The sequence below is a fragment of the Athene cunicularia genome (genome assembly GCF_003259725.1).
Source record: "Athene cunicularia isolate RWA chromosome 7 unlocalized genomic scaffold, athCun1 chr7_part1, whole genome shotgun sequence".
Lineage (NCBI taxonomy): Eukaryota > Metazoa > Chordata > Aves > Strigiformes > Strigidae > Athene > Athene cunicularia.
This window is the reverse complement of record NW_020799107.1, coordinates 9,446,019-9,472,487: the sequence shown is the minus strand read 5'-3', so window position 1 is coordinate 9,472,487 and position 26,469 is coordinate 9,446,019. Positions and strand designations below refer to the sequence as shown.

Sequence of the window (26,469 nt, the reverse complement as noted above, 5' to 3'; positions counted from 1 at the left end):
ACCTTGGCCTTTCTAGGGTACTCTGTGACCGTCAGATTTGGTCCACATTTGGACCATAACCTGTGTGGGGTGGTGAACGATAAAGAGCTGAGAACTTCCTAGAAGGAGCTTTAAGTGTCATATTGCCATGGCACATATGCCATCAGGGCATAGTGCCTGATGAAGAGCCTGTTTCTTGACTTTTTCCTTCTGCTGTGCATTGCAGTTTGAGCATGGCTGAATATTTATCAATGATAAAAAGTTAGTTATGAATTTATAGAGACGCATCCAAGAAAAATAAAGAATTTGCCCAACTTGGTATCAGTGGGAGATGGCGATGTGCATATTTTCAACCCCCAGTACCAACAGGGACCGCCATGTTTCTCAGAGAATCAACCAGGAGTGTCTGCAAGGGGGAAATCCAGAGGATCCATCAGCGATGCAATAACACTTACAGATGGTCCAGGGTATCCAGCCTCTCCTTTCTGACCGGGTGTCCCAGGTTCTCCTGAATTTCCCTAGAGAGAAAGAGCAGAGAAGTCCTCTCCATGAACATCTGCAGGAGGACTCCCAGGAGCATGGGATAACACTTGGGGTAAAAGATGTGTACATCTTTCAGGCCGTTCATGCAGAAGAGAAAAATTGTGTCATGGTCCAACTTACTCTGCGGCCTCTGTTTCCTTTAGGGCCAGGACCTCCAGCACTACCACGATCACCAGGTCCACCCTGGTTGGGGAAAACCACAAACAGTAGCTCTAAATCTGCACAGGACCATAGGTAACGTTTACATGGCTTGGAAAATGAATGCATAGCTCATGGACTACACCATACCTTGGGCCCTGGGTAGCCTAGGAAGCCACGTTCTCCCTGAAACAACATAAAGGTTTAGTTGAATATATTTTAGCAAATGAACCTGATTCTGCAGACAGTCTGTAAGAGCTGAAGGAATTAAATGATGGAGGGAAAAGAGAGAGAGAGAGAGAGAGAGAGAGAGACTGCAAATTCATTTTGCAATTTTGTTCCCATATGAATAATAAAAAGCAAATAGCCACTCTTTTTAGGATCTGGTTGCTCCTCTAAGGCTAATTTCAACTGTAGAGGAGCTGTCAGAGATGCTGGTGCATTGTTTTCAAAGTCCCATGGATATTCATGAGACTCTCCAGCTAAAAGGCTAATCTTTGAGGAAGCTGATTTACATAGGCAAAACAAAGATAAAGGCAGAGGGGAAAGGTCTGAAGAGCCTTGTGTGATTTTCTTACGAGGGTACACGTAGGGCTGATTTTTTTCACTGTATGTATCTGACTTCACCCAGGCTCTGCCTCTCCCATCTACACTGGAGGCCTTGGGTAATTCCTTGTCCTCTGTAACTCACGTTGGTAGATGGGCATGCTGAGCGTACACCTACCTTTCTGCCTTTAGGACCTGTGCCACCAATTCCATCTCGTCCATCATCACCCTAAAATTGGAAAGCAAAGGTCATTAATATGCAGTCATATGTGAATAGCTTAAGCCTCACGGATCCAGTGGCATCAATAGAAAGAACACATTGATGATCCACAGGCCTTTGAGAAGTCCTTCCATAGATTAAATTATTGCAGGAAAAGAAAGCACCAAAAGGTGGTGTGCCAAAACTACAAATCTGAATTAAAACCTGCTTAATATACACATCTAATGTGTAAAACCCAGGTGGAAATCAGCAATAGAGAGCAGGTTATGAGGTCAGTCAATACTAGGGGTGTACTTATAGCTCTGTCTGACCAAAGCTTGTCCTCCCTTGCTTTGCACAAACTATTTTTTCTTCAGTTGGCTCCTCATTATACAGAGAATCAGGGCCCATGAAAATGTTTACTTAGTTCACGCATCCTTTTTATAAGTTACTTTGGAGTAGCACACTGGGTCAGCTCAGAGTGTCTACCCATGCCTCGTGCAATGAGCTAGGACAAGGCCAAACAACTCTGGACAGCCTCTAGCTTGTGGGCTGGTCTCCAAGACGTTAAAAGTCATCTTTCAAGTGAATATCATTCACCCCCTTGAAGGGACATTACCAGCTATGCTCCCATCAGCTGAAGACTTTCCTCTCTCATATTGTACTACGGAGGGTGCAAAGTCCACAGTGGAGCTAAACCTTCTGTTGTGAAGGGGCCGACCTGCCACAGGAGAGGGTTCATTCAGCCCAGCATCCTTAAAGGTCTGAGTGCACAACCACACTTACCATCTCTCCTCGGGGGCCCTGCTGTCCATTTGCCCCTTTGGGTCCAGGGTTTCCAGGCTCGCCCTGAAAAAAGAAGCATCTGTTAAAGCATGTGCTAAAACTCCAGGCAACTCTGAGCCTTTCTCACCCCATCAGCACTAGTTTCTTTACATAGACCAGTCTGCAGTGGTCCTTGCAGAAGACTGGTCCATGTCTGGACCTAGACAATGCTACAAAATGCTTGCTTTTTAGTGGGACTTTTAGTGATTTCAGGAAAGCTAAGCAATGGGACATGGGAGACCAGTCAGCTGCCACCACAGCATAGTGTTTGCTTTTCATAAACACTGCAAAAATAAAGTTCTGGGGATTTTGCAGGTGAAAATGGACAGTGGAGGAGCCATGGCAATGAACCAGCGTGTGTGAATCTGGAGAGATAAAACCATATGGAGGGTCTGGAGAGATCCAGCATAACCGCCTTCCCATGTAGGCATCGGCTGAGAATCTGCACTGGAAAATAACATGGGAATCTCAGTTACTCAATCACTTTTGCCTCTCTGTTCAGTGAAACAGGAGCCTAATGAAACAACCAGAGCACTACTCCACACTGCAAGCCAGTGAAAATGAGTTAATTTCGCTCCAAGAGGTTAATCTACAGTATTTTTTTAAGCTCACTCCTATCCAGAAGCTTTTTATTGCCATTTTAGTTTCTGATGCTCAATGCTCATGAAAACGTACCTTTCGTCCCAGGGGACCAATCCTGCCTCGCTCTCCTGGGTTTCCTGGTATTCCACCACCAGCCTGGAACAGAAACAGGAGAGGCATGTTGGCAACATGTCAAGAAAACTGAGTGCCAGAAACTATGGGATTGGATGACCATAGAAATCATGTATTAACTACTAGGGCTGGTGCCTCTCAGAGCACCTTAGTAAATTCAGAAGTCTAGTTCATGGCTGGGAAGAGCTGAAGGACCAGGTCAGTTCAATGCAAATGTCACAGCAACTTATGCTGTCCCTATAGAATCCCCCTGGGAAAAGTGTAAGCAGGACTGGCAAAGTCCTGCTCAGAATAGGGAAATGCAAGATGTGTCTGGCTTTATGGCTAAAAGTCTTGCTGGGCTATGCAGCAGGAGAGAGAAATAAATGATGGGGACCCCAGCAAAGACATGAGGAGCATGCTCTGGCTTCAGAAGTTGAAATATCATGGAGGATGCCCTGACAGTCACTCAGGGATGCTCTTTAATTAAGCTCGCAAACCATAATGGGCCAAACACTGAAGTCCTGACCCCTTTGTTGTTGCTTTTAACTCTTTGTCTTCTGTAACTCTTGATGAAAAAATCTTTAGCATAAGCTGTGAGGAGAATCATACTGTAAGACTGTATTATGAGTGTTGGAGCCCTGAGGAGGGAGTGTGTGGAATGGAAAGACACATCATCTGTGTCAATATATTCTTGCTGACCATAGTTGGGTCAATAGTTGAGAAGCAGCATAAGGGTTTACCCTGGGTCCAGGAATGCCCTGCTCTCCTCTTATGCCTGGTGTGCCAAGTTGGCCGGCTGGACCCTGTGTGGGGAGAAAAGAGACACTGTGTCAATACACATGAGCAGAAACACATCACAATCTTGCAAGGAACACAAAGATTGCAAGGGAAAGCAAATGCTACAGCACCCCTTGGGTGGTGTGAATACAATGTCAGGCTTGATGTCCCAGGGCAGGACAGCCAGGCCACGGCACACCCGAAAATACCTAAATCCTGACAGTCCTCACTGTTGAGACTCTTTGAGGAAGTGGCTGTGATGAAACAGCATAAGAGCATCATGAGGTAAGACATTTACTTTCTGTAAGCTCACTGACCTGTGGCCCTCTCATGCCTTGTTCTCCAGCTGGCCCCGGTTGACCGAGTGAGCCCTTGGTACCCTGGAAGTGCAAAATAGGACAACACAGGTTAGCGTGGGGGGATGCAGTCAACACCGTGGGGAGGGAAAGGAGATCTTAGGGCATTTACAGGTGCATAAAGAGCTGGGAAGAACAGTTGTTTGGGTTTTTTTTTCAGAATATGGTTATAGCGGAGAATGAGCACAGAACTGGCAGGGTAATTTGGCTCCTTGCAATCAATGGGCATCAATCTCCTTTATGCTTTCACTCCATTAGGCTGCTCCACAGGACACAGAGACTCAGCATCTGATCAGGGAACACTGCAGAGGACTGGCAGCCCCAGGCATGGACAGCTGGTTTTGCACTGAGTCCAGCAAGGAGCGTACAGGGAGATGATTCTGAGGAGGAGGAGGGACATTTAGAGGAGAGAGAAGGCAGAGAGGAAGGAGCAAAGCCTGCATGTCTCTTCTCTTGGCACATCCCTATGGGTGCTGTGGCTGCCTGGTGGGTGGCATGACAGGAGCCCCAGGTGTCATCCCCATTACTACTTACCTTAATTCCTATCTGTCCCCTTCGTCCTGTCATACCCTGCAAAGGAAGAAACAATGAGACTCGTTACACAAGTATGCAAACAAATGTTTTTCTATTGCTTTTAGATCCCTGTATCTCTGCTTCTTCAACTGATCTGAGCACTGAGTTACTTGCACGGGAATAAATCCAGGATTAGTCTGTACAAACCAGCAAACCACCAGGCATTTTCCTTTTGAGGGTTTCTTTTTCTTTTTTCTTTTTTTTTTTTTTAAGTTGAACGCCTGATGCTTGTGAAACAGAATACATCTGAAGGCAGGAGGGAAAAAGTAATTGTCAATCTAAACTTGGCCACATCGACTGTGGGTCTGGCAACTCACCTTCCTCCCGACTCCACCGCCTTGGCCGCCCAGCCCCGCCGGTCCCGGTTCTCCCTAAGGGAAAAGCAGAACTCCAGTGAGAGCCTTGAGATGAGCAGGCACTGGAAAAATAGGTTCAGTTCTCAAAGAATGGGTCCTTTCACGGTCTCACACAAGTTACTTGATATTCCCCTGTGGGTGGAAATCCTTTTAACAACTCACGGAGACTTTCCATCAAGTTTCTGAGCTAGTGCAAGCCAACATCCCCATTCTTTGGGAAATGCCTTCTGACATTTTAAGATATATTTTAATTCTGAGACGGTATGAAAACAAATGGATTTTGAAATTTTCTAAGGAGCATGTGGGGGGCTTTTTTCAGAGCTTTCAGGTGAATCAGGACATTCAGATTTGGTGTCATATAAGCAGTCCTCTGCTTTTTTATATGACCGGCAAGAATATATGAAGTTAATTTTCAAGTACAAAGTTGGTTTCAGTGACAATATCCCAAAAGGCATTGTAAAATAATAATAATCATAATAAAAAAAAGCCCTTCTTACACAAAACATCTCCTAAACTGACGTCTTCCCAGAGGAAGTTTTGGTCGCAAACCAACAACATTTTCTAGTGGGAAAATATTCCATCTGACAAGGCATGATGAGTTTAACAAACTTGCACCTTTTTGGCAGTATCTTTTTCCCTTAATTTCTCTGTCCCATCCTATTGTAAAAACCAAAAAACAACAAAAGACAACAAAGAAACTTTACCATTGGTCCAATTTCACCCTTTTGGCCTCTGGATCCCCGTTGAGTATTATCAGCTCCTGAATCTCCCTGAAAGCAACACAGCAATGAGAAACATCTGTGTAAGTGGGACATGAAAGTCAGACATCATAAACTGCTTTGCTATAGCTCAGAACCAACATTTCTTTTCTTTTTTTCTTTTTTGACTGAAGTAGATGAAGTAGTATTGGTGTTTTCAGACAGATGCAAATTTTCAACTGAGAAAAGGAGGAAGAGGAATCTTAATATAACGAAACAGTGATTGGCAGGCTAGTATCGAGAAGCATGTGTTACCCACATGTCATCTCTGAGTCTTTGCTCTGCCACTGGACCTGCCACTGTCAAGCAGTATTTAAAAAGCCTGAGTACATGCTTGCTGATGAGCCCCACGACTGGTGGAAACTGGGTGGAAAAATCAAGAAGATGCCTTAGCCATATTTACCGGGTCTCCACGGAGCCCATGGTCACCTCGCTCTCCTCGTTCGCCTTTAGTTCCCTTATCACCCTGTGGAAAGAGAGGGAGAGTTACCGAGAGCAGCCCTTACCTGCTAAAAGCATCTCTGCTGCCACGCACCTCTGCCCGGGTCCTCAGTCCCAAGGGGACTGTGATGGCTTTCCAATCTCCCCTGGCTCAAATCCACCCTTTCACCAACATTTAGCCCCATTGTAAACGTGATAAAAGCCTACCCTTCTGCCAGAGTATCCCTTCTCTCCAGAGAAGCCAGGCAAACCCTTGTCTCCCTAAAAAAGAAAAATACTTGAGATTATCTGCCACTTTCAAGGCATTTCCTTAGATGTTTCTCAAAGCATCTCATTATAAAGAGAAAAGCAATTAAAATGACTGACCTCTTCTCCATCAATGCCATCCAGACCCATTTCTCCAAGTTCACCCTGTGGAAGAGAGGCAAGGGGCAAATGCTCACTGAGGGAAAGGGGAACGGGCATACCGATGCGTCCACACGCTCACGCTCACTGCTGTAGCATGAGGAAATAGCTCCATACCTTCTCTCCTGGGAATCCCCGTGAACCCTAAAGAGATCAGAAAAGGGAGTTACTCCACTTTTTCCAATTCATTGTTGCAGGAAGCGGTAGGGAAGGGGGCCTGTGCTTGGTGGCAGACCTAGAGCCAGGACCAGGGCAGGACATCCAGGGATTGCTGCACCAGGTTTCAACTGTCCCTTATTTCTCTTTCAATAATCTTCTTCAGCTGCCTCAACACTCATGCTAAGATAATGTATGGGCATCATGGAGTTTAGCCAGCTTACTACTTAGCCACAAATCTTTCTCCACTAACTTTCTTTTCTCTCTGCACCCATTTTTATATGAATCCAGATCCAGCCTCAGTACCTTTGTCCAAGACTGGACAGCTTTTTAAAGAGACTTATTATCTCAGCTGCAATTAATGGGCTTGGTTCATGCACTCCTCTGCTCCCTGCCAGAGGATCCTGTGGTCAAAACAAATGGTAGGAAACATCCCCTTAATATTGCTGCATATTTCCCATAAATATTATACGTTTCACCACCTTTTCTGGCTTGTGGCGCAGCTGCTGTCCTGAACCATTTGCTCATGGTTCCTCTTTAAAGCAGCAGCCATGGCTCTCCTTTCTCCCTCCTCCCCAACAGCAGATTTTCATCCACACACCGTCCCAGTCCTAGGCCAAGGCATGCACACGCCACTTGGTGTTAACAACAAATCATGTCTTCCCCACATCTTTCCCCTAGAGCCAGCCTGCAGAAAATAAATCAGCCTTGTCTGCAGATTGAGGCTGAGTTGCTGGGATGCCCTTTTGCTCTTCATAGCAACACTAAAGCCATGACATCTGCTGAAAGCCCTGGTGCTTGGCCAGGTGGACACCATCACTTGAGAGGACTTGGCAACTGTTGCGTGACATCCTAAAGCAGCAGGAGTTGCCCTCGGTGGACTCCCACCAGCTGGACTCTGGGTCTGCTCTGTTCAGGCTCCCTCCACATGTACCTTGGTTCCTCTGTGCCCAGGGCATCCCTGGAAACCCTGTGTCCCGTTCACACCAGGTGGTCCACGCTCACCCTGTTGTATGGAGAGGAAAATGCAATGGTCAGGGTTTGCCTGCTGAGCACATTTCTTCAGCTAATTTGCATCAGTAAGTGCAGGAGGTGGCTTAGAAGCACAGGAGGAAAGGGAGAATCAGCTTTTGAAAGCTCAGTGCCCAGCCACCCCACCATCACTGCCCACAACCTTCCTCACGTAGAGACCAACTGCAAGTCTTCATCACAAACATCCTTCCCAAAGTCTCAGCTATGAAAGAGCTTTATAAAACTTCTTCAAAAATAAAATGACAAGATGAAACTCTCAGAGCTCTGCCTAGATGTCTAATCCCAGCCTGATCTTAAAGCCCCAAGAAAAGATTTCATCGCACACAGTATCTGACAGCAGTATTTGGCCCCTGCCTGTGCTATGGAAAAGCAATGAGCACCAACAACCCCTTGGCCTCAGCTTCACCTCCTGGGCGTGATGCATGGGGAGTTGTTTATTCCAGGGGTGACATGGGATTCATGAAGTAAGTGTTTGGATGAAACAGTGTTAGTAAGAAGTCACGCGACTCGTATTGCCTGCCACTGTGATGCATAGAAACACCCCCTCTTGGTCCCATTCTCAGACTAACTCAAACCTTTCAGGTCCATTTGGTATGGATAAGTTTGTCATAGGCTGCAGCATATTCCCGAGGCTGCAACCTCATTACTCTCTATAACTACCTGAAAGGGCATGGTAGAGAGGTTGGTGCTGGTCTCTTCTCACAGGTAATCAGTGACAGAACAAGAGGGAATGGGTTTAAACTGGGGGAGGTTCAGACTGGACATTAGGAAAAAAATTTTCACAGAAAGAGTGGTCAGAGAGTGGAATAGGCTGCCCAGGGAGGTGGTGGAGTCACCATCCCTGGATGTGTTTAAGGGTCGTTTAGATGAGATGTTGGGGGTATGGTGTAGGGGAGAACTTTGTAGAGTAGGGCTGACGGTTGGACTCGATGATCCCAAGAGTCTTTTCCAACCTGAATAGTTCTGTGATTCTGTGTGATTTAATGAAGTTGAGGATTTTACTGTGTTTGTAATCACCCTGCCCTGCTCACAGGTGTTTGGGACCAGCTGCAAACATTCCCACTTGCCTTGGAGGAATAGCACGGAGCTGGGTCAAATCAAATAACACATCAGGAGTTATTCCCCCTGTCATGCCTTCTCCAGGTCTCACAAAGCTCCTTACTGACCTTCTCCCAGGAGCAGCTGGGACCAGCAACTCAGACCATCAGGTGGAGGAAACACAAAGTTCTGCTTGCTGTCTTGTCTAATCCATGCCCACATCCCCAGCAGAAAATATTTAGTGAAAAGGCATCCAAAAGCTTCACTATGATGAGGAATTTATTATTTGAGCAGTACTGTGCAGAGCAGGGGCAATCACTCACCGGTCCTCCTTCATCACCAGGATAGCCTCCATAGCCAAGATCACCCGTGGCGCCCTAGAAGACAACAGAGAGGATTTTGCATTTCTGTCATAGTTCTGTGATCTACCTCTAAATCGATACTCAAGATTTCCCTATTTTGCCCAAAGCAACTGCTTGGTCAACTGCGTAAACAAGTTAATGAGAGAAACTCTTTCCCTTTGACATCCCTAAATTGTGTCACAAGACACTTCACTCCCTCCTTCCAGCCACTCATCCCTGCCCTCTTGGTTCTTGTGCAACACACAGGCTGTGAGGAAAGGGAAGAAGAGCAGGTCTCAACAGGTGTGCATGGCCCAGGGCCAGTTTTGAAATGGGAGGTAAGTTGAGATCACCTCCCCCATTAGCATCGCCCACTACAACTACGCAGCCTGCATGCCACCCACCCATCACCACCAACATGGACACTGACCTTGCACAGGAACCCTTCATCCCCACATGAAGTGACCTACCTTTGGCCCTATGGGACCTGGCACACCTCTGTCCCCTCTCTGCCCTGAGCACTTGCATGGCACCTTGCAGCATGTTCTCTCTGCGATGTTGTCCTGCAGCAAAACGCACATGACACAATGGGAAGGTGTTAGAAACCTCGCAGAGCCCCAGTGCCGTAACTCCTGCAAGCCCTCAAGTCTGTACAATTGCTCCTGTGCCAGGCATAACGATGGTCTGGCAGCATTTTGGGGTCTCTCCGCCTTGAAATACCCACGACAGCAGGAGGAGGTGTGTGTTAGCAGACTGATGAGGTTGCATGGTTGGGAAGCAGCAACCAACATTATCTTTTGGACACCAGAGGCAAGGGTTTAAATGGGAACTGTGTGGGGCAGAATTCATAGAGAGCATATAACAGAACAGTCGCCTGTTACTGAAGGGAGCAATCTCATCTCCGGAGAAACAAATCCAGGCTGTGGAATAGACCATGAGAAAGATGCTGCAGTGAGTAGCTCACCAGCAACTCACAGGCTGAGAACAATTTGTGAGCACACAGCAAAAGAGGAAAAAAAAAAAAAAAAAAAAAAAAAAAAAAAAAGCACTTTCTTTGCCAAGTACATTGCTGGCTGCAAACATTTCCTGCCAGTTTTGCACATTTACATTTTGAAAGGATTTTCCTAGGCAACTGAATTACTTAGGTATGGGCTGAAGACTAGATCTTATCCCCAAAACCAAGGTACACTCCCAAGTGGCTGCACTTTGATTTTCAGAGAAGGGCCCAGCAAGGTTACCACAGGGATCGGTGGTTAACCTCAATCTTACTAAATCGACTGGAAAAGGATCTTAACGATACTGGTAGCAGATGTGAATTTGGGAGCAACTGGACATACCAAGGCAAATTAACTCAGCAAACTTGAGAGGAACTATATATATGGGAGAGAAGTAAATCTATGAAGAAGAAAGAATAACTCCATCTGTTAAAAACATGTCTTAAATACAGATGGTGTATCAGCTTGGGGAAAGAAACCTAGAAAGCAGTGCTTCTGCAAAAGATTTAGCACTGACAAGGCATGACAGTGCATTATCTGTAAAGTTAAAAAAAAACAACAGTACAAATATAGGCGGAGGACAGGCTTTTTGGCATGCAAGCTTTTGATGGCATTTTGTCCCATCCCATTTGACCTAATCCCATGTGCTGTAGCCTCAGCTGGAGTAGATCTTCTCCAGGAATGGTACAAGACCAGGCAGCGCCATGATCTGCTCTTAACTTTATTTGCTGTGGCATCTGTAAAGAGAGGTGGCGTGAGGTAGGGAGAGGAGAGGACCATATCCAAGAGGGTGTAATTCATCCACGGTTCAGCCCCGCAGGAGATCCAGCCGTCGGCTTTCCTCCAGCATTACAAGGCAGCGCTGCCTGTGCCAAGTTACTTACAAGCTGCTCTGCCAGCTCGAAATCCAAATCCAGCAGATTAACTCTGAGCGGTCTGTTATAGGTAAACCCACGACCAAACTCCAGCTGCATCACTCTGTCAAAATTGCTCACTCGGTCCAGCCCCACAAAGATGAGAGCATTGACACCTGAGAGGGGGGAAACAGAAGGGCTGTGTGATGGGGCGAGGTGCTCTGCAGAGCCTGCACAGCCTCCCCTGTAAGAACCGGGTCTTTATCCACCTCTTCAATTGCAAATGGAGCTTACTCAATCAAGAACAAGCATCTTCAAGCACATTCAGTGTAAGCTACCCACATGCTTAGTTACCAACAGGCAGCTAAATGTCACAGGAAGGCAATGAAGAACAGCAAGCACATGTGGAAATCATGAAGTCCTTATTCATTACTATCAAAAGCTGGTGGATTCATGAGAAATGGTGGTAAAATGGGCCAGCTGTTAATATGGACTATAACCACTGCCTTGAAGAGTTAAAAAGTTACCTTCTGTATGCAAAGCAAATGAAGCAGCCTCCAGCTGATCTATGGAGTCATCTGCACCATCAGTAAAATGGATTATGACCTGGGAGAGAAACAAATTTATGTCAGGACCCAGAACATTTCATGTATGAAACACAATCCATGCGCAGCCTGAAGGGCCTTCTTCCAAGGGATGCTTTGTCTGAGAGGAGATGGGGGAATTGCTACGCCCATTCCAGGCCATGAAGCTTTGCATTTCTGTGCCAGGTTTCCATAAACTGTATCATGAGGGTGTTTGTTGCTAAAGCACAAACAGGGAAATATCTGGAAAGCAATAGTTTGCAGTCAAGCAGTGCTCATGGGTACTGGCTGCAGTGATGCTCAGCAATTGTCAGAACAGAACCTTGACAATGCAGGGAGTGCAGGAAACAGGTAGGGCTTAAGTGACCAGATTTATTATGAATAAATTTATTTATTTAATGAATAACTTTTTAAAATTTATTATTAATTTACAGTTGCTTGACCAACTAAAATGCATCAGAAGTTAGCTTTCCTTGCCAACACCATCCCAGTGACCTTGGTTTTGACTTACCTTGGTGCTGCTGGAGGGCGAGGATCTGAATTTGTTCATGTAGGACCTCAGTGTATCCGCCGTGAGGAAATAGGGCCCACGGCTGCGCATGCCCTGAAACCTCTCAAAGAGCTCAGGCTGGTACTCGGAGAAGTCCAGTCCCTCCACAGGTCCCCCCCGAGCCTGGGCCATGATGGCTACCCTGACATTGGGCGCTTGGTTGCCAGTGCAGCTGATCTTTTGCATCTGTGTTATTCTGTTCAGCACAGACTCGACTCTGGACTCCAGAGCTCTCTGGGAATTGAATATATTTTGGCCTGGCCCCACATCTGTGACATCAAAGCCAAGTATCACATCTAAGTCACAATCTGAAAGAGAAATGCAAAAAGAGAGTGTCACCGTTGAGCAATACAATTGCTTTTCAAGTAACTACTTTCCTAATCATTCTGTTAGTCGTTACAGAAGACACTCTGCATCAAGACGTGCCACCATTTGATACACAAATGCCTTCTATTTCCTTTCATCATAGCAGTGATAACCTGGGATAGTCTGCATTTTATTAATTTTAAATTCTTTTCCTGTGCAATTGTTGCTTAGCATTTGGAGAAGCTGACTAACCCAAGTCCAACAGAAATTGACATTTTCATCAGGCAGCCAAGACTGCTGCTTTCTCTCCACCGCCTGAAAACCTGTCAGTATTTGCACAGTGTGCATGCACCTTCTGCCTGCACTTGAAGCAACCATCCTCCAGTCACAGGGATGTAGAGGGAGGTGAACAACCAGGTGACTGATCTCAAGTCCCTGGAAGATGTAGCTAGGATTTACATGGGATAGCTGGGAATTAGGGCAGAAAGAGGCATTGAAGTTGCTCAGCATGAGTTAACGAGGTGATGCACGGTCTGCCTTTCTGTAGGAATATTTAGCATGGGCTTGAAGCCACTCTGCAGCCATCAAGCTGCCTGTTGGTCTGGAACATGGGGAAATCAAACTGCTGGATGCCTTTCATCTGGATTTAATGTCTTCTGCTCCTACATAGGCTTTCAGACAGGGAGGTGTTTGAATTTTCTTTGATATTAATCATATTAGTGCTGCACTCAGGAAGCACTCATGGTTACCACCAGCAGTGGTTTGCTTTTCCCTGGGCTCAGTTTTTCATCTCGGCTGGAGCTCCTGGTCAGCTCAGGGCTGCTGTGGCTCTCCGTCAGCTCTCCAGAGGTTTGGGAGATGCCTCTGCTCAAAAGCCAGAGGGATGAGCCAAAGTCAGTTGTGCTGGGTGTAGGACTTGCCTTACTATAGTAAGTTAAACCAGCTGCTGGGAGTCTGGTCTGACAGCAATACCAGCTTGCTTACTCACCCCAATTCCCCTTGCTTGGCTTCTGAAACAGCTAAATCATGGGATTCCTTCTTAAGGCAACTCTACCTTAAACTACAACCACTTGTGCCCTAGATTTTTCCCATATACCTGTCACAAGATTAAGTGGGCACCCTGGATGATCAGGCAAGAGAAATTCTGACTTGCAGCACACAATGCATGGCAGGGACTGAATGGCCAAGGAGTCCCATTGGCTTGTTATAAGCATGGTGGGCAAAACAAGGACCATCATTTTTCATTTTGGCACTAAACAAGTTGCTCTGCCAAGATGCCAATATCATGTCTACGCATCTGGAGAGGAAGGTAGTGAGACTTAGTCCAAAGGCAGTTAAATAAATGAGCCTCTCCAATGCAGTGGTAGGAGGCTAGTGATTTAGTACCTGACTGTCATATCTGAAATTATTCCACCACAATGGCACCTCTGTGGTGACGTTACACCAGTTGTTCATATGCTGAAGCACACGAACAGGCAGCTCTCATACTGAAGGTAAGTGCAGCCTACCACCATGATCATGGAGGAGGTCTGAGCCCATGCTGCACCTCGGGCTACAGGCAAAGCACAAGAGCAGACTGGACAAGTCCATCAAAACACATTGGATGTTAAAAGCCACCCTCCAGAATGACATGAGCACATCATGGAATCAGAAGGGTTTGGGTTGGAAGGGTTCTTAAAGATGTCTAGTTCTAGCCTTTCAGGACTGTGAAAGGATCACGCTTACCTCTTGTAACGTCCGTCGTTCCTGGGCACAATTTCTCCTCCATAGCAGCCTCCAGCGTAACCAGGACCTGCTCGTTCAACTCAGACAGCTCCTGGGCTGTGGATGCTCTGAAACTCATGGCGCTCTCACTGGCCAATCTGCTGACTTCCTTCAGGTCGATGTTTTTCACACCGACCGCGAATACCTTGACGCCTTTCTGTGTGATTTCCAAGGAGGCACTTGGCGCATCATCCAAGGACTTCCCGCCCGTGACAATGAAGGCAATCTGGGGCACCCTCTCATCAATTCGGCTGCCAGCCTCTTTCACAAAGTGTTTTGCCTGGATATGCTTGATGGCCGCGCCAGTGTTTGCCACTCGGCCACCTTTGTAGATGACTTTGTTGATGGCATCTAAAATCTGAGGTTTGGTGGAGTAGTCCTTGAGGAAAAACTCATCAGTGACATCTGAGTTGTACTGAGCCAGTCCTACCTGGATGGAGTCTCCATCCCTATAAATGGCATCTACCACAGAGTAGACAAACTGGAGAACTTCTTGGAAGTTATCTCTCCCCAAATTGATGGAGCCATCCAGCAAAAACACAATGTCAGCCTGCTTTTTACCTACTGAAAATATTACAAAGAAAACACAATTATTAATAATTGTTTGTAACATCTATAATATTTAAGATGCTTAGTGCTTTGCAAAGTAGTGTTGTGTTTCTCTTTTCTACCTTTTTAGTTTCATCAGTTTGTGGCATGATTTTACAACTGTACAAGCAGAAGGGTTTTATGCAACACTTACTACAACATTCATACAACATTAATGGGTTTTGTGATAGATACCCTCCTCTCATTTCAAATTTAATTCTATTCTTTCCTATCTACAACAAAACCTTCTTCCAAGTGTTCTTTAAATCAATGCAACTAAAAGGTTGGGAATCAAAAGGTGTTATTATGGAATCATTTTCACATTATACAAATTCTGTCTGAGCTCTGTCCAGAAAAGTCTACAGGCTGAATAGCAGTCTTACCAGGTACTAAAATTCCAGGGGTTTCTGTTGTGAGTATCGGAAGCTCTTCAAGAATACTCTGCACCTTCTTTTCTAAAGTTGGGAGTCCGGTGAAGTCCTGTACCACAAGGACACGCTCAGGATCATTGGTAATGACCTGCAGCTGGTTCCTGTCCACGTTCCTGGCCCCGACACCCAGAGGTTTAATGGCTGTTGAAGTGATCACGTTAGCAGGTCTGTTCACATCGTCCTGGGACCGGTCTCCGAGAATGACGACTAGGTGCTGAGGCACTCCATCTTCTATCCTGCTCCCTGCGGATTTGATGAAGTAGTTCTTCACCACATAGTCTAGGGCTTTGCCAGCGTTCACAGGGGACCCTCCTCTAAGCCTCAAGCGGCGGATGGCTTGCAGGACAGCATTTTTGGACTTGTGGGTCTTCAGGTAGAACTCAGGGAAGACATTATTGCTGAACTGCACCACACCAATTCGCACTTTGTTTGGCCCAACTTCCAGCTGCTGAACAATTCTGCTGATGAAATCTCGAATGTGAGCAAGCCCATCAGGCCTAACACCGTCAGAGCTGTCAATGAGGAAGACTATGTCCTTTTCATCACCAGAAACATCTGCAGGGAAGCAAGAAGAGAGGAAGCTATTTGTGTGCCAAGTCTTTGCTTGAGCTTTGCTACAGGATTTCTGTGTTGTCTACGCACAGTACATTTTAGCCAACTTTAGGCATGGTGCTTTGGGGAGCCTCTCCAAAACAGCTTGTGTGCAAGTGTGCGTGTGTGTGTTAACAGTCTGCCTAATATTCGAAACATGCATTACTCAGAGCCTTATCTGTTTCATTCATTACCATTCTTTTCTGGATTTGTCAGTGTTCCCAGATTTATTTTGCCCCAGATTTATGTCTTTTTCCTAGAGAACTTTTAAATGGGAATAGACAATTGTACACGTTGTGGTATTTCACTTGAAAATCAAAACAGGTAATGTATTTAGGTACTTGGGTAGAATTTCCACATTATCTACAAGTTTCCTTCTAAAACTGTACATGTGATACACCTTTTCTTTTAACTAAGGAAAACCTTGGTTTATAGAGAAGGGATGGAAAGTTATTTATACATTTGGGCACCATTTACTTGAATAGCAACCTAGAGGCAGCCGGTGTTGACAGAGCCTTACCTATGGGGGGTTGCACATCTCCCAGCAGCCGTCTGATTTGGTCCCCAGTAAGGGTTTCAATAGGAGTCAGCAGCTTCTGCTCGAGGCTGGGCAGTTCCTGGAAGCTGGAGACTTGAAATACATAATCAGGACTAAGGGAAATCTGTACCATCTCCTCAGGATCCACGTTCTTTGCTACCACCATAGGTGCCACTCCCACTTGTTTGACTTGGAGTGATGGGTACTCTAAGTCATCGTCGGACTTGCGGGAGGAGAGGATTATCAAGAACTGAGGGACGTCCTCCTCTATGCGGCTCCCAGAGGGCCGGGTGAAGATGGTCTTTGCCACAAACTCGAGGGCCTCCCCCACATTCACCTGCTGGCCACCCTGGGGCCGCAGCCGTCTCACGGCACTCTGCACCTCATCCTTGCTGGAATGAGCATTAAGCAGGAACTCCACGTGGGGATGCTCACTGAATTGGACCACTGAAATCCTGGTGGTGTCAAAGCCCACGTCCAGGTTGTTCACTATCCTCTCAATGAGATCACGGATGAGGTAGAACTCCTGAGCTGCATAGCGGGAGCCATCAACCATGAACACAACATCCCTCTTCACACCCACTGCAGGAAAGACAACAGCAGTCAGAAGACACATCAGATGTTGCTTATGGAGAGCAGCTAAGCTCATCATCTACATTGCTGGCTCATGACTTTGGCCATGGGGAAGATACTCTTTATTTCATTGCCTGTAATATCTCCTGGGAGACCCAGCAGGCGGCTATGGGTTCAACCCAGAGATAGGACCAGTCTGCTAGGCATATGCCCAAGCAGTAGAAGAACAGCAACTTCCAGAGCAAAGGAAGTAAGAGGGAGCAGGGGAAACCTGCAACAATAATTTCTTGTGGGATCTCCACCCAAGGAAACATAGACTGGTGATGCTCCTTACTCAGGGCAGGTTGCCAGGGAGCCTGGGGTTGTTTCACATTCGGTACCACCCTTCTTTCTTTGGCTTTGTCCTCTAGGAAAGCTTCTATCCTATTACTCTCTCAGCTTCTGCCTTTCCAGGATGACTTTGTGCTTCCTAATACAATGTTTTCTGCAGTGGTAATTCAGGTCAGAGCCTGAATTATCAGGTCAGAGACTGAATTATCGCTGAATATCCCCCTGATAAATGGGGACAGAGGAAAGCAGTCTGGCTCTGAAGGGAAGAAACAGATAGAGCAGGATGCTGGACTTCAAAGGGACTGATCTGGGGTGGGTACCCTTCACCCCAGGCATACGCTGGCTGGATTTCATTCCGATAGATGATGAGAAATAGAAGATCTGACCCTTTTCCTGATGCCCACTTGCAGTTTCCCTTCCCCAGTGAATGAGCATGGCAAATGTAAGACATGTCAGCAGGTCTTACATTTAGCAGAAAGCTGACCTTGATTTATAGCAGTGTGAAGGTGTCCCTGTAGCATCTAAATGACGCAATTTCCATTCCAGGAAGAATAACACAGACTTAAAATCCATCAATTTAAAACAAGATAAAGGTCATAGCATTCACTTTGGGTCTTCCATGAGGATACAACATGGACCACCTCAAGGGACTGGACCTAAAGTGGCTCAACTTAATTATACATCTCCTACCAACCCTAAGTACATCAACAATGAGACCAAGATGGACTTGGAGTCTAAGTGTGACCATGTTTGCTTTTCTCAGTTTGTGTTGCAACCATGATGTTACTAAACATCATATTTTGCCGCTGGCTCTCGGTGCAGACACAAACATCTTCTCACCTGGGCTGGGTGGTGTAAAAACCAGATCGGGGGCAAGTGACTCTATCTCTTTCTTGGTCAGCCGGATGACTCTGTTTGAGACGACCTGCTGCACAGTATCCAGCTGGCTGAAGTCAGGCACAGAGATAGCAAAATCTGGGAGGAAGGAAATTGTCTGCAGCTCTGTAAGGTCAGCATTTCCAATCCCAATGCCAAATGGCACCGTGCCACTAGTCTTCAGGACCACTGAGGGCCTCCTCACATCATCCTGGGACCGGTCAGCAGTCAGCAGAATCAGGAACTGCGGGACACCCTCCGCTATCCTGCTGCCGCTTGACACTGTGAACACGTTCTTGATGAGATAGTCGAGGGCTGCTCCAGTGTTCAGAGGAGATCCTCCCATAACCTTCAGCTCCTGGATGGCATTGATAAGTTCTGCTTTGTCTTCGTGGGTGTCGAGTAAGAACTCAGGTTGTATGACGTTGCTGTACTGTGCGACGGCAACACGGACCTTGTCACGACCAATATCCAGGCTTTCGACAACTCTTTGGACAAAGGTCTTCAGCAGAGGGAAACCTCTTCTGACTCCATCCGAACCATCGATTAGAAACACCACATCCTTCTTCTCACCTCTCTCAACTACTGTTTGAGACAAGTAAGGGAAGAGGAGAATAAGTGAGATTCTCTTTTGTATTGATTATTATTCTCCACATACAGTGAATCAAGAGAGTGCAAAAGCTCAGGGAGGGGAAAGCGAGGTGTCAGGATGGGTGGTTTGATGCCTTTGACATCGGATGCAATCCCTGGCGAAGAGGCAGATGGGTGGAAGTCGGTGGAAACCACAGGGCAGCACGCACCATGCCTTACCCACCGAGTCATAGAATCATAGACCCATAGGAAATAGGGTGCCAAGGGACTTTGGGTGCCATCTCCTACCTGAAGCCTGGAGAAGCTACCAGCTCCCAAGTGGTCAGGGAAACTGGCACATGGCTTTGCAATATGCAACCGGAGTCTGGGGCATCAGGGATCTCTTGCTCCCAGAGAAAACTGAGTTTCTGAACAAAATGACACACTGCAGAGAGGGTGCTCACAGGGAGTCAATGAAGAGAGAGGGAGAAAAGCTTTTCTGAGGCATCACTGAACTTAGAAATAAATAATCCTGCAAATGCTCACACAAAATAAGAATTTGCTGGAAAGCCCATCCAACTGAAAATGCTGAAATGTGTTTCTAAAATGTTAGACACTGATTTAATTTTTTTTTTTACTAATTTCAAGCACAAAAAAAATGCTGATTGTGACTAAACATTCTTCTTTTTAAAAAAACAAGACCATGAAATGTCAAATATCAAAGAACTGTTGATGCATTCTGCTATTGACTAACAGAATTGCAAAGCTTTGGCTCAGTGAAGCAGAAAACATCACTGCTTCCCAAACACAACATCTGATGGATCCCAAAAGTACCATTGGCTTGCTTATAGCAGGGCCAAGTGGGACAAGCAGGAGCATATTCTGTCCCTCTGAAGAAAATCTTAAATATCTGCTTATGAATGTTGGATGTATAAAGGGTTAACAAGAGCAGCTGAAGTCTTAAAGTGGACTTCAGGCCAAGTTTATTATTTGAGAGTAATGTTGGAAACTTGGTGGGTTAATGCATAGGACTAGAATATTAATATATATATATTGATATACTGAATTATATATATTGAATTGAGAAATACAAGTAGGAAGAGGAAGAAGTCAGTGCCTGATGTATCCCATTTTCATACACTTCCTCCAAAGTTCAGGAGCAGGAAAAGAGAGTCCTATCAAAAGTCTTTGGGTAGCAGATAAAAAAGAAAAAAACTATGGGTAATCTTATGAGGTAGTCCTCTTTTAGTCAAGAACACTAGGAAAAGTAGGTGGGTGCAGCTATTTCTGAGCAATCAGCACAATTACTCACAGCACTTGGTGGTCAAATGGATTCAAAATTATCTTGACAAGACAGAAGTAGTTTGAAAAGGAAGGACGCAATTCAAGAGCACTAGTTGCACTAGTCTGTGTTGAGGCAGAAGCTGCACAACTACAGGAAGGTACATAACTCCTCATGGAAAGGATGAGGTAAGAGATGATTAGAGGGACACTCCAGTCATTTGGAGCACACTGACATTGGAGAGACAAGGGTGAAAAGGTAGAAAACCTACAAGACCTGTGAGGAAAGATTGAATGAGCTGGGTACACAGCTGGTGACATGAGAACCAAGACAAGACGTACATGGTAAGCTTAAAGTAAATGAAAGGCTGTCACACAAAACATGGGAATGGGCTGACATCTGTATCTGTCTTGAGCTGGAGATGTAAAAGGCTTAAACTATGACTAGGAAGGCAGAGGTCTGACATTAAGGAGAAGTATCTACTGATATAGATTTATAGAATTTAACAGGTTGACTATGGAAGCTGCGAAATCTCCTTCACTGAAGGGTTTTCAGAACAGATTAGACCGGTGTCAGCTGGCTCTGGATAAGAAGATCCTGTTGGGAACAAAGGTATGTAGCAGATGGCACCCTGAGATCCCTTTCAGCCCTATTTCTTTTTTATGTTTCTATGATTCTAAGTCCATCTGTACAGGACTTTTACAGAGAGATATGGATGTTATTACACTTTTCCTTGTCCCCACCAGCTGTTGGGAGACAAGTTAGTTCTCAAATTAGGACTACCTCGGGATAACACACAGCTGGACATGCATAATTTCCAGTACCGCAGAGTGAATTTATAATTGTGGCCATGTGACTGTTTGTACACTTTTTTTTTTTTCTTTTTTTTTTTTTTTTAATTCTTCAAATAATCCATACTCATTTACTGTGCTGGTAACAGTAACTGAGTCAAAAGCATATAATTTATTGGTGTGTAGGTACAAAATGTAGAAACTGCCGTCATATCCCTTAAGAAATAATGGAGCAAGAATGAATCCAGAGCGATGCAGTGCTCCTTACTCCCTACCACTCCTCCAGAAAAGGGAGGATAGAAAGACAAATCGAGACAAGCATTTATTTGCTTCTTCTAGCCCTTGCCCAGCATTGCACATCAATTTATGCAAGATCTCTGAGGCAATGATGCTCTGTTATTTCAGTTTTGTACCATGTTTTACACACTGGTAACAGCACCTACTGCAGCTCTTGCAGCTGAACAACAGGCTTTTTCTTTACTCATCTTTAAAAATAATTTTGGACCTTAAGAGTTTGCTGGATCAGGGTCTGACCAGAGGAAAATTGAAGTAAATAGCAGTTTCTACACAATCGTTTTAAACATCACCAGACTCGATTGCCCCAGTTACCAAATTGAGGGGGGCATGTAAGTGGTGTCTTTCAGCCTCCTGGAAACCCTGTGGGTCCCTGTACCTGCCGGCTGAAGCTGGATAGTTTTCAACAGGTTGACTATGTTTGGCTGAAGCTCTGAAATCCGAGGGAGGGAGTCGACATTCAGAATGAATTGCGGGGCATAAACGATCCTTTCCAGCTCTACGGGGTCAGCATTTTTGGCTTTGATAGCAAAGGTCACCACTCCAGCTTGTTTCAGAGCATCTGACGGTTGTTCCACATCATCAGTTGATCTCCCAGCAGCCAGAAGGACCAAAAACTGAGGAACCCCTTCTTCAATCCTGCTTCCAGCTTCTGCCACAAACAGCCTTCTTATAACTTCATCTAACGCAGCTCCAATGTTCAGTTGCTTCCCAGTTTTTATCTTCATCCTTTTCACTTTGAGAAGCATGTCTTGCTTAGATGGGAGTTCAGCAAAGTCAAATTCAACTTGGATGGTGTCACTGAATTGAGCTACAGCTACTCGTGTGGCATCGGGACCCACGTTCAGGTCAGAAATTACTTTGTGTATAAAGTCCCGGACGGCAGGAAAGCTACCCAAAAGGTTGGCTGAGCCATCAATCAGGAATAAAATATCTTTCTTGCTTTCTAGAATAAATTCACAAATGAAAAGAGGGGAGAAAAAAAGATATGAAGACATTTTTCTTCTTAAACATCATCCTAGAAACTTATGCAAATTAGCTGGGTTTCGACATGCAAAGCAAGTGATTTTCATTTACCACAGTATTCAAAGGCTACAGAACTAAACAGTACTGTTGACTTATTTGTCTAAGCAAAAAGGGGAAGCAAGGATACCTCTATTCTAAGACTCAATAAATTCAAGCACCAGATATTCATATCATATATTGAATAGCATCGTATCATTCATATCATAAATTGGCTGTTTCAGATTAGGCCAGTGATGTTTATGGTCTAGCAATATGCAGATAATAGAGGTATGAAGTACAACAGCAGTGGAGGGTTGGTTTTTTTCTGTTTAAAGGCTCAGTAGATAATAGATAAGTAGACAGTAGTTCATACATACATACATACACACACGCAAAGCATTTTGTGTATTCTCTTAAAGTACTTCTCCCCATTGCATCACACAGAATATCTAAATCCATGAGTAAGTTATGACTTTGGGAAGAAAAAAAGTCTTTTACCTGTTTCCATTTGATGCCCTTTAAATCTCACTGAATATCCAAGGCAAAACCAAGCATCTCATATCTGTATGCCTTAACACCTTTCATATTAATCTTAATTGTCTCCTTTCCATACTAAACAATCCTGGTTGTTCTTATTTCTTCACATGCATATAGCCACAATAAGGAAATCATTATTTAAACAATACCTGTTTAAAAGGGGTTAAACTTGCCAACAGCTTTTGGCTTTAATGTTGGAGGATAACTTTGAAGATGTGGAGGGAAATTCAACCTTTGCCTCTGACAGCCTGATGTGACCCTGGGGAAGGATTTGGCCATGTGTACCTGGTTAGAGCTTAGCTCCCCTGTGCTCTTCGCATGACTTTAACCTTTCCACACCACTCCTGGTGCCAAGGGTGCGTGCTCCCACTGATTGAGCTAGTGCAGATGATACATTTACAGGTTGTGACTTCATCGTGGCAACAGAAAGGGAACACCCGAGTGACTGGTGGGCACAGTCTCACTCAGATCCTCCTTTAGTCCTGACCTGCCAAAGACTTAAAATTATGCTGTCTTTAAAGTGCGCATGCAATGACTTGGACAAAATTACGAGTTTTTAAGAGTTTCTAGTGTCAAGCCATATATTGATGGTTAAGCATAGCTCTAACACTGCTGATTCAGGGCCTTGGACAGATGTGAAGGTGTACATTGGGAACAAACAGTCAAGAGAAACAAGATTAACTTAATGTAGTCAACATGAAGGAAGGTAGATATTACCTGTTGGGGCGAGTGGAACCTCTTCCACACCTCCACTAACATATGTTGTTATAGGCTTATTTAACTCCTGGGGTAAAGCTGCCAGAGCACTGAAATCATCCATAAAATATACCATTCTTGGATTAAAGGCAATCTGTTCAAGTTCTGCCTTATCCGCACTCCTAACTCCAACAGCAAAAGTCAGCACTCCGGCCCGAGCTAATTCATTGGAAACTTGCAAGAAGGGATCAGCAGACCTCCCTGCCGTCACCAGGACTAGGACCTGTGGCACTTGTTCATTTATTCTGCTCCCACCAGCTTCCGTGAAGTGATTTGAAAGCACAAAGTTCAGTGCAGAGCCAGTGTTCAGCACTGACCCCCCCTTGGGCCTCAGCTGCCCCATTCGTTGAATTATGTCTGATTTGGTTTGGTACGAGTATAGAAAGAACTCAGTTTTAGGAGTGTCACTAAATTGCACTAAGCCAACTCGGATTTTGTCAGTGCCGACATCAAGGTAGTTAACTAGGGTGGCAACAAAGTCACGCACAAAGGGGAAGTTGGCATTTCCAACGTTGAGTGATCCATCCAAAAGAAAGATGATATCCCTTTTGGTTACTTGAACTGCAGTAGAGCACAGAAAATAACATGAGACATCACAGAAAACAAAAATAGAAATTTTTTTTCATGTGTGCATACAGCATATGCTGTACACGCATGTAAACCTTGTTAGGAGGAAGTGAGGAGAAAAAGAAGAAAGTGTGGTCAGCACAGAAGTAACAAGGACCTTGCTGGAAATTACTAAATTGGGCAGGGGAGGTTTCTGACTTGTATTAAAAAGTCTTTTAAATGTCAGGCTTATCAACAGGACTCCGTTTCCATCATGGTAAATGTTTTTAACAGCTGCTAATGCCAGAGTTGCGTGCTCTGAGCCAGATCCTTAGGTGGCAAAAGGCAGCTACATTGGTTTTGGTGGAGGAATTCTGAATTATACCTACAGACACCTTGCTTATCTGCAAGTCACTAAGCCCGGGGTTTTCCAACAAAGCTTTAGGGAACATTTCTGCTTTCCGGCACCTTTTTTCACTTTTCTGGCACAGGTGCTTTGACACCTTGTGCTATCACCCCCTTATTAAGCAATACCCCTGTTCAACAGGGATGTTCCCATGCATCCCTAGATGTAGAGAACCATGTCTTGCCCTGCAGTGACTTCCATGGTTGTGCTGTGCAGCCAGCAGCGGCCAGCCCACGGCTCAGAGTTAGGTTCCACTTGCATGGGAAAACACTTCTGACAAGTTACCAATTTGGTTGGTATTTTGAGCAGGTATTAAAAATAGCTTTTACTAATAGGCTTAGAAAAGCTGGTGCAGACAAGGCTGCAATGGCTGCCTGAGACACCTGCCTCTTGGATGTCTGCATTTGATGCAGAAAACTGCATTTTAATGTGTGCAGTTATAGACCATTTTGTGGTCTGGTGAAGGGGGAGAAATTTCTCACTTTTAGCAATAACCAGCCAGTTCTCAGCTCCTTTTTTCAAGATTAAATCCTTCCTGGGCTGTCTCCTGGCATCTAAGCCCCAAGACACAGATCTGCAATGTCACCCTGAAGACACCTCAGGATCATCCCCCTGTTCTTTTTGCCTCTAAACACTCATGTCCAGATAACAGACTAAAATGCCAAAACTTAAATAAGATCTCAGAGAACCAATGAGTGGGCTCATCCAATGCATCCCACTGGATGCCTTCCTCCAAATAAGTTATTCGAGAATATATATATCTTTCTGCTTAAAGCATTTACCTATGGGCATACAGCTATAAGTCATCCACCTCTCTAGCTTGCCTTGTCCCTGTAAACTTCCTGTTCTATATATAAAATACATAATTATTGAGATATTGAGAACTAAAAGGGAGAAAGGGCTCTTTGGAGTACAGGCACTGCTTTCAGATTTTACAGTTTGTCTTGGATTTCTGTATTTTAACTTTTTCCCAGAAAAGTGCCATTCAAGGCTCCGGGTGAGACAATATCTAGTTGAAATGTAAGAGACTGCCCAGTGTCAAAATCAGTTATGTTACTTATAACAGTCACTTTATAGAGTAGGATATGATTACTTGTTTACTGTGTGAATAACTGTGAGTACAGTAGAGCAAAAGGACTGGGAAAAAAGAGAAGCTGCGTGAATGAGCTTTAAAGAACAGTAAGTATAGGAACATTTTTAATTCACATTGAAAAATAAAAATGTCAGGTTTGGTGTATAGCCATGCAAAACTGTATTAGCAGGAAGCACATTCTGAAAAAAAAAGCTTATTAAATTGTAAGTCTCGTGATATTCATCTAAATTAAGGACAAGTATTGGCAAACTGATTTTAAAACGTCCGCTTTTCATGTAAATCAGTTACAGGCTTTCATTCTTTAAGGACCCTTTCCAAAAACTCAGTTTCTTTTTGCACCATGGTTTATAATTTTAAATTACTCAGAGAAACTAGAAAAAATAAGGACACGGTTCGACACCCACTTAAGCCAATGGAAACCTCAGTATTGACCTTACTGGGAGCTGGAAGGAGTCGTGGTTTTCTAATGTTTATATACCATGAGACAGAAATGCAAGGTTCAAATTTGATCTAGCTCAACATTAATTCAACATCAAGCATCTCTATTGGGAAGAAATAATGAGAAATTTGTTATAAAATCTCTATGCAGCTAGAACACCTCTTGAAATACAGGGGAAACTGCCTCAAAAGACATGACTCTAGTGATGAATTGCTTCCAAAACCTACTGATGTCAGTGGCAAGACCAAGTAAAATGAATCCACTGGCTTCACAGGGCTCTGGATCATCTTTTAAACTGGTTAAGTTAAAATCAACACTGCAATAGCCTCATATACATCTTAGGGTTTGAGCTGAGTCAATTATAAGAAAACTGTAAATACGTTCTTAAAGAGTGAGTTTCAGTCCAAGTGTCAGGCTAGCTTTCTCTGAACATCTCCATGAACAAACTTGCTTATTTTCTTTACACTCAGAAGAAACTTAACCTTTCTTGAGTAAATATTCACTACAGATTATTTTCAAGCTGCAGAAGAGATTGTAACATTCACAGCGTGTCCTGTTCATAGGTTACACAAAGGTAAAAGAAAAAGCCTCCACTCAACGATTTCAGCACC

The 26,469-nt window shown here is 44.7% G+C and overlaps 1 protein-coding gene across 3 annotated transcripts in view; it reads right to left on the bottom strand.

Moving 5' to 3' along the window:
• Positions 1-26,469, bottom strand: part of COL6A3 (collagen type VI alpha 3 chain) — a 63,247-nt gene that overhangs the window by 16,943 nt on the left and 19,835 nt on the right. For 2 of the 3 annotated variants that reach the window (XM_026852612.1, XM_026852610.1), the window contains 27 exons: positions 23,336-23,935; positions 21,456-22,022; positions 18,104-18,724; positions 16,343-16,942; positions 15,184-15,786; positions 14,174-14,776; positions 12,104-12,450; positions 11,536-11,614; positions 11,039-11,184; positions 9,630-9,722; positions 9,142-9,195; positions 7,683-7,754; positions 6,710-6,736; positions 6,554-6,598; positions 6,395-6,448; positions 6,150-6,212; positions 5,693-5,758; positions 4,950-5,003; positions 4,594-4,629; positions 4,021-4,083; positions 3,667-3,729; positions 2,906-2,968; positions 2,192-2,254; positions 1,385-1,435; positions 811-846; positions 643-705; positions 435-497 (listed from right to left, as the gene is read on the bottom strand). In XM_026852612.1, coding sequence (XP_026708413.1) covers positions 435-497; positions 643-705; positions 811-846; positions 1,385-1,435; positions 2,192-2,254; positions 2,906-2,968; positions 3,667-3,729; positions 4,021-4,083; positions 4,594-4,629; positions 4,950-5,003; positions 5,693-5,758; positions 6,150-6,212; positions 6,395-6,448; positions 6,554-6,598; positions 6,710-6,736; positions 7,683-7,754; positions 9,142-9,195; positions 9,630-9,722; positions 11,039-11,184; positions 11,536-11,614; positions 12,104-12,450; positions 14,174-14,776; positions 15,184-15,786; positions 16,343-16,942; positions 18,104-18,724; positions 21,456-22,022; positions 23,336-23,935 — 5,195 coding nt within the window. The remainder of the gene's footprint in view (positions 1-434; positions 498-642; positions 706-810; positions 847-1,384; positions 1,436-2,191; positions 2,255-2,905; positions 2,969-3,666; positions 3,730-4,020; positions 4,084-4,593; positions 4,630-4,949; positions 5,004-5,692; positions 5,759-6,149; positions 6,213-6,394; positions 6,449-6,553; positions 6,599-6,709; positions 6,737-7,682; positions 7,755-9,141; positions 9,196-9,629; positions 9,723-11,038; positions 11,185-11,535; positions 11,615-12,103; positions 12,451-14,173; positions 14,777-15,183; positions 15,787-16,342; positions 16,943-18,103; positions 18,725-21,455; positions 22,023-23,335; positions 23,936-26,469) is intronic. The other variant, XM_026852611.1, reaches the window with a different exon arrangement.